We start from the raw sequence: 10,352 nt of genomic DNA, 5'->3' as shown, positions 1-10,352 counted from the left end.
CGCTCCCTTATAAGAATCCCCTACCTCTGTTGCAAATATCGCGAGAAAAGAGAGTGTTGGTTTTGACTAGACAGAAGACCACTGGAAACAACTCATCTCTTTTCGTAAGTGTTCAAAAGCCTAAATACTAGGGGTACGTGTATGTAGGAGTTGAGCAATAAAATTATAGATTTGTTCATTTATTATTAAATTCTATCGTTTATTTATTTAAAAGGTTAAACGCAGACTTTTTCTTCAATGGACAGCATATTACATACAATAGACTATGTATTTCATTTTGTGTCATTTTAGGGTTATCTGTCCAATCGTTTTTAAAACTCCAGGCTGAGTTTGAAAATCTCCGTTGTGGTTCGCCTCCTGTCCTTTAGGGGGCAGTGGAGGCGGCGGCTCGCTTTCCAACGGCGGGAGCTGAGTGTAGAAATAGAGGGGGGACGTACGTTTCGGAAACGCTTCAAGAGAAAGGCACCCGGAGTAGAAGTGCGGCCGAGAGTTTCAGGTGAGGAAGGCCTTTCGGCGTGTAAAGAATTCTGGCCAAAAAACGGGGAAGGCGGGATGTAACCATGTGTAACTAGGTGTGGCCAGAACGCCATTTAAGTCGGGACTATTTTAATCATTAGCGCTGAATTGTTAGCGCGCACTACTAATCACCTTTCATGCAGCGGTTCTCAGTAATATAGTCAATTACCTCCGTTTTGCCGTCGTTTTTAATATACCGAACGAATAGTCAGGCCTTCGTTCCTTCGTTTCTTGGTTTCTTGTACAGACGAGTTTGAAGATGTCCATCGGCGTCCCAATTAAAGTCCTCCACGAAGCCGAGGGGCACGTCGTCACCTGCGAGACCACCACGGGTGAAGTGTACCGAGGGAAGCTGATTGAAGCCGAGGACAACATGAACTGTCAGGTGAGAGACTAAACTAGTCTGACTGCAAGCTATTTGTCTTATTTTGGCTTCATCATGCTAGATGATTATACACACAACCACGTGTTTTACATTGATGCCCTCCTCTTTTTTTTATTTTATATATGTATGTGTATGTGTGTGTGTATAAGTAGATGGCTAATATCACCGTGACGTACAGAGATGGACGCGTCGCTCAGTTAGAGCAGGTCTACATTCGGGGAAGCAAGATCCGTTTTCTCATTCTGCCTGACATGCTGAAGAATGCGCCAATGTTGAAGAGTATGAAGAATAAAAACCCGGCGTCTGGAGCGGGACGAGGCAAAGCTGCCATCCTTAAAGCCCAAGGTATGTGCCACTCTGCTCAAGGCGCGCGCCGTCCACCGGTCTCTTGACTAATCGCTCTGTTGGCCACGATTCTAATTTCCCAAAAGTCGTACATGTTTGAAATCAGAATCTGTGGCATTGATAAGGTGTCTCCATTAGATCGTTCATTCCAACCAAGCCCAGTTCCATCCAGTTCATCTTTATGCCTCAACGTCCATGAGGGTTTTTCCATGCAACTTTCAGCTGAAAATGTAGTTTTGTTCCTTGGTCTGCTGTGGAGTTGGATGGGAATAAATATCTGTGTCTACCAAACGGCAGTATTTTTCAGTACTGTCCCTGGATGACATTGTGGATGACCATGGCATTTTCCTTTTGCCTTTGAACAGTGGCGGCAAGAGGTCGTGGAAGAGGTGGAATGGGAAGAGGGAATATTTTCCAGAAAAGACGATAAAGGTGCCTTCACACTGGATTTCTTTTTAATTTTTTTTTTTTTTTTTTAAATGTCACTTAATCTGAACGTTGCTGAATGTTGCAATAAAACAATTCCTTTTTTTTCTTATTTCTTTTGTCAATTTTTGGTATGATAGCTTGAGGTGACTCTAGGTGTCCTGTAAGTCCTTCCCAATGTGATCTTTAAAAGACAAAACGCATTAGTTACAAGAACGAATGCTAAGAAGCTCTTTCTTTTAAATAGCTATGCTGTGCATCTGCTGCATACTCACCGACACTTCTCCATCATTGTCTTGGTCAACATGGGTGCATTTCTAGTCTTGGTCGTACTCTCGTTTGTCCAAGCAGGTCAACATGAACCAGTAACTCATTGCATGCATCTGTCACAATTACATCATGTTAAAGTTAACGTTGCTTAAGCATTGCGTGACTGGAAAAATGTGTCCAGAATGTTGAAGTGTTCTCAGTGTGCAGCGTTCTCTATTTATAAAGTTTGTATTACCCCACCATTAGTTGGCAGTCATGACAGACACCCGGGGAGCAGTGTGTGGGGATGGTGCTTTATGAGGGGCCCCCTAGGCCATATATCAAGAAAACCTTGGATATACACCATCTTTCCTCACGCATCTACATACAAACCTCACATATGCAAACCTCATGCATGCACCATATATTCCTCACACATCTACATACAAACCTCACACATACACCATATATTCCTCACACATCTACATACAAACCTCACGCATGCACCATATATTCCTCACACATCTACATACAAACCTCACGCATACACCATATCAAGAAAACCTCGGATATACACCATCTTTCCTCACGCATCTACATACAAACCTCTTGCATACACCATATATTCCTCACACATACATACAAACCTCACGCATACACCATATACAGTGGAGGAAATAATTATTTGACCCCTTGCTGATTTTGTAAGTTTGTCAAATGACAAAGAAATGAAAAGTCTCAGAACAGTATCATTTTAATGGTAGGTTTATTTTAACAGTGACAGATAGCTCATCAAAAGGAAAATTAAAAAATAACTGCTCAAGAAGGCACATGTGCAGGCCCGTCTGAAGTTTGCAAATGACCTTTTCATTTCTTTGTCATTGGACAAACTTACAAAATCAGCGAGGGGTCAAATAATTATTTCCTCCACTGTATTCCTCATGCATCTACTGTACATACAAACCTCATGCATGCACCATATTTTCTTAAAAAATGTTGTGATGTGAACGAAAAACTATGAATGCGTGCATGGCAGAAGTAATATGTTTGAGAGGAAAAAGTGGTGAATGTGCGAGGTTAATATGTAGATGTGTGAGGTCCTGATGAAAAACAAATCTGTTGGTCAGAAGCTAAAATAATAATGAATGAAAAGTTTTAGTATATAATTGATCTCCATTTACCATGCCAGAGATAACTGATGCAATCGCAATATTTCTGTATTTAGTCAAAATTTTTGTCTAAGATTTAAGGATTTCAGATTTAAATATACACATAAACATGTTGAAAAGCACAAGAGCTTGTTTTGGTGTTCAAGTTGATCCAGTATCCTGGATTTAACAGAGCAAGGAATGTCCAGAAGTGTAAGATATGCAGCGGATCTACAACATTAGCAAGATTAGGCCTTTTCTCTTGCAACAGGCAACGCAGCTCCTCGTCCTGGCAATGGTCATCTCCAAACTCGACTATTGTAACTCTCTCCTGGCTGGAGCCTCTGCAGTCACCATAAAACCACTCCAGATGATCCAAAATACGGCATCCCGTCTCATCTTCAATCAGCCAAAATACACCCATGTAACGCCTCTTCTCACCTCTCTCCACTTGCTCCCGGTAGCTGCTCGCATTGAGTTCAAATCCTTGATGCTCGCCTATAGTCTATTGTATGTAATATGCTATTGTATGTATATGAAATTAGACTGAAAATTCCTTCCTCACGGGGTCTCCGATTCCAATCAACTCTGTTCTCCATTGTTGTCCCTGGCTGGTGGAACAACCTGCCCCCCTCCATACAACTAGCCGAGACTACTACCACCTTTAAGAAGCAGGTGAAAACCCGCTTATTCAAAAAGTATTTCAGACAAATACTTACACACGCACATGCGTGCACAAAATAATACAAAAATATCTATACATATTATATTTTTTTCTTCATCTAGCATTTAACAATCTCCGAGCATGCTCTTTGCTGACAAGTTAGGCCTTATCAGGGCTCTTAGTTTTGTAAACTCAAAATTCTATAGAAATCGAACGAGAATTGCTGGTGTCTTCATCTTGTAAGTCGCTTTAGATAAAAGCGTCTGCAAAGTAAAGTAAAGTAAGGATTATTTGCATTAAAAGCCCATAGGAGCGGGTTTTGAATATGGTAAGGTTCTGGGGAGCCTTATTTTAAACTAGTAGTGCAAACTGGGTGCTCTGAAGCACATTATCAGCACAGTTCATCATTTCTTTGCCTGTTATCTGTAGTCCTCCCATTGTAAAACAGCTCTGAAGGCCTGGAATTGAATTTTTAGTCATGATCACCATTGTAATTTTTGAATCTAGTCTGTCATCAATCATTATAGTGGATTATCATGTGCAAAGTCAGACACTTGATACATTCTGTCTGATTTAGCTACCAAAAGACATAATTAACACTGGATACAAAGACAAAGTCTGGATTCGAACTCACAACTTTGGATCATAAATATTAGACAAACCAAAATAAATGCATACAAATACACATATGTATTAATTTATTTATTACATTTGGGCAGTATGTAACATTTTATTTCCACATATTTAAACCATTGGCGAGAAGAACAGGTCCGAGTTCGGTATTAAACCCATGCCACCATGCTTCGATATTATATCATAGCTTTGAGATATTTCAGAAAAACATTTTGATTTGTAATGAAACCATACATACATACAATGGTCATGAAACTTGACCGCCATTCAGCCTCAGGCCACTATATTTCCCATCTTGGCTTGGGTATTCATCTCTGATTTGCCACACACAGCAACTAGGAATCACTGGTATGGCATCTCTGGGAGTGGTATCCCCAAATCGCCAGCTGATGTACTGAGCATAGGCCCAGTGGCGCAGTTGGGCCTCCTCGTGCAGCTCAGCAAGAGGATCCCTATAGAGCAGGGCGGTCTGCAGCACAGAGCGGTTCAGCACCAGTTTGGGGAATAGGACGGATGAGGTGAGGCAGCGCCCCCGGCCACATCTGCAGCAGAGCTGCTCGTGAGGGCTGCCGGAGGGTCGGCAGCAGCCACACTGGCACCAGGATGGGCTGCTGGTCTTTGGCTCTTCTCGCAGTGGCTCCGTTTGGCCTTTTTCAAGGTCTAAGTCGGCCTTACATCTGTTCTTTCCAGAACGATTCTGTGATTCTGCACCATTCTGCAACACCTTCATTACAGTTCTCAAGTTGGAAGAGACATCCTGTAAATTCACACAAACAAGTCTAGCTTAGAGTTGTCAACAAGATAATTATATAACAAGGGTAAACAAATGTCCTTCATTTTTCTTAATAGTTTTTTTTTTGCTGTAGTAAATTTACAATATATTCAGTCAAGTAATTGACTTGTCTTTTGAAAGTGAAAGTGAAGTGATTGTCACACGTGATACACAGCAGCATAGCACACAGTGCACACAGTGAAATTTGTCCTCTGCATTTAACCCATCACCCTGAGTGAGCAGTGGGCAGCCATGACAGGCGCCCGGGGAGCAGTGTGTGGGGACGGTGCTTTGCTCAGTGGCACCTCAGTGGCACCTTGGCGGATCAGGATTCGAACCGGCAACCTTCTGATTACCAGGCCGCTTCCTTAACCACTAGGCCACCACTGAATTAACTGCTGAATTAACTTTCATATTATCCATATGAGAGCTAACTGTCAGGTCATGTAAAATGATAAGGCTGTTGCATCTGACTGCAGTATTTATTGTGACCGTGAGGTGTTTGAAGGTCACAACCCATGATAAAAATCTAAACTTTTAAATTTAATATGTGACATTATTGACCAGACACTCTTTCACTCCGCTTTTATTCTGCCTCAGCCACAAAATGCAGATTTAATGCAGTCACTCTTCAATGCCCAGTCAGGCCTGGTCTGCAGATGTGTTTTTTAGTTCTGTAGCCATTTCTATCTGGGTCTTCCTCATTTTGCGGTTGTGTGAAATACTGATTATTATACCTTACGCGGGTGAAGTGAAAGGGGCTTCACTTCCTGTAAACTCTTCTTTTTGGACTGTTTGACCACCCTTATTTGGTTCTCATCCACAAACGAGACACCAACCAGACACTGGGGGAAGTACAACAATAGAGTCAGTGTTGTTCATGTTCATCCCTACTTTACATTAAACTAATAGTAATCCAGGATGCAAATGAAGGCTTGCATTGTGTGTGTGTGTGTGTTTCACCTCCTGCCGATCTTGTACAGACTCATACTTCCTCTCCGAATAGACCTGTTGAGACTCTTTAGAATAGCAACTGGTCCCAATCAGCCAGTCTATGAATACAGTCGTCTAAAAGGAAAAAAATAATAATAATAATAAAACAAATTATAAATTAGCCATTTTATACATTTTTTTTTACCTTTTTTTAGAATAGGCAGCAACCATACACACACACACACACACACAAATATATATATATATATATTAGTATTTAGTAGACTGTATCACTCACCAGTGCATAGTATGAGAGCGTTGATCCGATGTAGATAATCAGCTGTACTATGCTGAACTTACCAGCCTGACCAATAATATAATGTTAATGGATGTTTGCCATGACACCATTGTTGAAACCTCATCTTATATACATAATATCTTTTGGCTGCTCTCTCACCTTTCCAAATACCATGACATCAAACCTGATCCCAAAGGCTTTATAAAGAGTCCGAGACTCAACACCATTTTCTGTGTAGTACCTCGCAAACCTGACAAAGACAGCAATGTAAGGTTGTAATGTAATGTAAGGTTTTAAAACAATCATTCTGTGTGACTGTTGACGTCTACCTAAAATTTAGTCCTGGGTACAGTGTCCGATTGCTCTCTTTCTCATCCAGCCGGCGGAAAGAATATTTGGGTAGACAACTGTTGAAGAATCGGTTCAGGTCACAGTCCCAGTTTATCTGGATTCCAATGACACCACCCTGCAATGAAAAAAATTTAAACAATACAGTTAATGCAAAACACAGACTATTGTAAGTAATTGTTTTTGTCATTGTGATACCCAGCACAGCACATGGTGACACAACAAAGTGTGCCCTTTAACCCATCAACCTAAGTTATCAGTGGGCAGCCACGAAAGGCACCCGGGAATCTGTGTGTGGGGACAATACCTTGCTCAAGGGGACCTCAGTGGAACCTTGATGGTTAGGAATTTTAAACTGCAACCTTAAAGTTACAAGTCCGCTTCCTTAACCGCTAGACCATCACTGCTATTATACATGAATACAGATACAGACAGTTTAACCCCTTACGGGTCTATTAATAGACTTAAATGTAATGTCACAAGACTCCCAGTAAATTGTACTTGCTATTGAACTGTAACTATTTTGTTCTAAAGATTTGTTCTATAGCATACTGGCACAAAAATGCAACCCATATGGTCTGAAGAAATAAGTTGCTATTCAATCTTACTGAGACCAGAAAGGAGCATTAGCATACAGTAGTTTTAGCACACTCACAATGCATTCTTAAGCTAAATGAGAAATTGTAAAAACAAATGTAACCGAAATCACTTGTGAATAAATTATGAAGACTGAATGACCTCTACTGCTATATCAGCAAAGTTCTCTCTGGCCCCCTGTACAACATCTCCCAGGCGAAAGATAGGACAGTATGGGTCTGTGCGTTGGTTGTAGATACATTTCTTCAGGTAGTTGCCATCCACTTCTGGCAGAATATTCCTTCTGCATGCATTACAGAAAAGTAAGCTCAATTGGTTCTTTAATATTTTTTTTTCCCACATGCATGATCCAGACAAACAATGTAACTCTTTACCTTATGAAATTAAATGCTGGAAACCGTATGTTGTTCTTGATTAGGACTGTAAAATTTTCTGCTGATGTCAACAGAGCAGGTCTGTAATGAAAAAAATTAATTTGATCTGTGCACTCTAGATAATGTGACACTTATGAAATGTAAATTAACATTTCTTAATCTGTGGAAACTGCATGACACACTTCCTCATTCAGTAAAATAGGATTCGGAAAGTTCCCTAAATCGGCACTGCCGAAAACCATGCATCTGAAGTGTAAGCAGAGTCACCACTGGTACGTAGGCATGTAAGCACCACAGCAGCTTGCAAACATGCGTTTGGATGGAAAGCAACAGAGCACATAATGTATAGGAGTACTATGCATAAGAGCACCCATGATAACATTTACAATATCCATTTAAAAAAAAAAAAAAAAAAAAAAAGAGATTCAAATCTTCAAAACAACTGGATGAGTTCCTCTTGTGCTGCTTTAAATACATGGATGAGGTCATTTTCATTTTAAACATGCTCTTATAACGTACTTACTGAAAAGTAGCTGCACAAGCTCAGTTTCAAAATCATTATGTAATATAAATGCAATGATAGCAGAGATCAGCAAAGTAAGAACAGCCACTATGAATCTGTGCGGCCTGTCCCCTTAACATGATGACATCATAGGTTTTAACACGAAGGACGGGGCAGGTTTATTTTTATTTAATGGTCATACTGCACCTGGGAGGTTTTTTCGTGTTTTCAATGGGACACCAAGCAGACACTTCACATGTCTTTGTTGTCACATCAAACTTAACACAGACACCCGTCTGAACACCTGAAACAGGGGAAGGGGTTCAGTTTCATTACTCTCTTCACCAGAATTTTGAAGGCTTCAGCAGCGTGATCACACAGCATCGGCACACAAGATCACTATACCATGACTCCTGATGTCCCAGAGACCCTTCTTACAGTCATTATCGGTGCGGCACAGAGTCCCATAGTGAGGAACCTGAAGAACAGGCAAAGGTCATGTATTTCACAGGTCAGCGGCAAAACAAATCACTGTGCACTGGCTAAGGAAAACACTAGCAAACATACCTCTGGACATTTCCCCTGCTTTTGTTTCTTTGTCACTATGAAATTGGTGGCCACAAAAAAGGAGTTTTTCTCCTGCAAAGAGTTACGGCATGGCCGTCAAAACGGGAACAAACAAACAGAGCAGCATGGCTTGCTATACAACAAGTTAGACAATAAAAAAAAAATCACCCTTGTGTGTTAAAACCACACAAGTCATGTAAAGACACATTTGTAATAAATTGAGTTTTTGTGTAATTGTGTGCCCTCTGACACATCACGCCTCCGTATGCTTGTGAGGGAGTTACCTCATTGGGACTGTAATCCACCACATCCCACACTACCTCGCCGAAATCCGCCGTGTTGGTCTGGGCCACTCCCTTGACCTTTGTTGTGACAGAACTGACGACTAGGTCATACTCCTGGTACTCTTTATTCCACAGCAGCATGATGCTACCACACATCCAGGGTTCAAAGGTCATCATGGAACAAAAACAAATATTTAGTACTGCTTTAAGATAATGAATTCATATACATTTACAGCATTCACCAGACGCCCTTATCCAGAGCAACTTACAATCAGTAGTTACAGGGACAGTCCCCCCCTGGAGCAACTTAGGGTTAAGTGTCTTGTTCAGGGACATAGGTGAGTGTGTTAAACTCTAGGCTGTGTGTGTATACTCTATATATATATATATATATATATATATATATATATATATAGAGAGAGAGAGAGAGAGAGAGAGAGAGTATTGTATTTTTTAGTATAACGATTAAATGTCTGGGTGTGATAAAGGCAGAGTGTAGGACACAGAATTTGAAAAAAAAAAAAAAACAGTAATAACATCTGTAAATATGTACAACTCTGTTCGTGAACAGATAACTTAACACTGACAACGCCTCTGCGCATTAATACACCGAACGTCTAGAACGCTGTCTCGGCCAATCAGGTTTTTCAACCGGAACTACGTTTTGGATCGACGCCGCGCTTTGCCGCAGTGCAGCCGTCACCTTCCGCGAGATTTACAGGCGATACTCACCAAATAACCAGGAGAATGACGCCGTTCAGCGCCCATTTGAGCGAGCCGAGCTTCACGCTCTTTATCCGGACGAGTTTGCTCGTCTCGTACTCGCAGAGGTTCAGCGGGCTGCAGCGCATCGCGGGACCGCGGGGAAGGCTTCCGTTCCGGGCGAGGGTAGTCGAGGGAACAGTCCGCAGGAGGAAGCGCTCCTCCGGCGACGAGCCTGGTTCTCGCTGGCGCGAAAGGGGAAGGGGGCGAGTGGACGGTCGAGATCAGCGGCCGACAAGGGACCTTTGTTTCTTGCCCACGGTGCAGCCCACCACTGTTCTTCCAGACAGGGAGCGACGTGTCCCGCCGCAGGTCTCCCTGGTGTGGCTCGGATCAGAGTACCGAGCAAATATGTCAAGACATGGACAGGAGTGCAACAAAAAAAAAAAAATGTATACACTTTTTTTTTTTTTTTACAGCCCCTGGTTGAGAAAATAAATAGAAATTATCATATTAAAAGGTTCTGACACATGACTGTCAGCAATTTGAGCAACATTAACTCTTCTATCAGATCCCACCACCCAAACCAGCCTCGTTCCCAGCATGCAT

General features: G+C 41.6%; 2 protein-coding genes across 2 annotated transcripts; one reads left to right on the top strand and one right to left on the bottom strand.

The window, feature by feature from the left end:
• The first annotated feature begins 257 nt into the window (after positions 1-257).
• Positions 258-1,784, top strand: snrpd3 (small nuclear ribonucleoprotein D3 polypeptide). The gene is made up of 4 exons (XM_028996023.1): positions 258-496; positions 764-901; positions 1,054-1,246; positions 1,612-1,784. Exons 2-4 carry the CDS (start codon positions 776-778, stop codon positions 1,674-1,676), a joined length of 384 nt encoding a protein of 127 aa, XP_028851856.1. The 5' UTR covers positions 258-496; positions 764-775; the 3' UTR covers positions 1,677-1,784.
• Positions 1,785-4,475: 2,691 nt separating this feature from the next.
• p2rx7 (purinergic receptor P2X, ligand-gated ion channel, 7) lies at positions 4,476-10,133 on the bottom strand. The gene is made up of 13 exons (XM_028996310.1): positions 9,774-10,133; positions 9,042-9,186; positions 8,758-8,829; positions 8,596-8,668; positions 8,398-8,494; positions 7,689-7,769; positions 7,456-7,597; positions 6,699-6,835; positions 6,529-6,619; positions 6,370-6,435; positions 6,102-6,206; positions 5,876-5,983; positions 4,476-5,123 (listed from the first exon to the last, which is right to left on the bottom strand). Exons 1-13 carry the CDS (start codon positions 9,890-9,892, stop codon positions 4,614-4,616), a joined length of 1,746 nt encoding a protein of 581 aa, XP_028852143.1. The 5' UTR covers positions 9,893-10,133; the 3' UTR covers positions 4,476-4,613.
• Positions 10,134-10,352: the final 219 nt, after the last annotated feature.

This window comes from Denticeps clupeoides, chromosome 11 (assembly GCF_900700375.1).
Source record: "Denticeps clupeoides chromosome 11, fDenClu1.1, whole genome shotgun sequence".
In the NCBI taxonomy this organism is placed as follows: Eukaryota; Metazoa; Chordata; class Actinopteri; order Clupeiformes; family Denticipitidae; genus Denticeps; species Denticeps clupeoides.
This window is presented reverse-complemented; position numbering and strand designations above follow the sequence as displayed.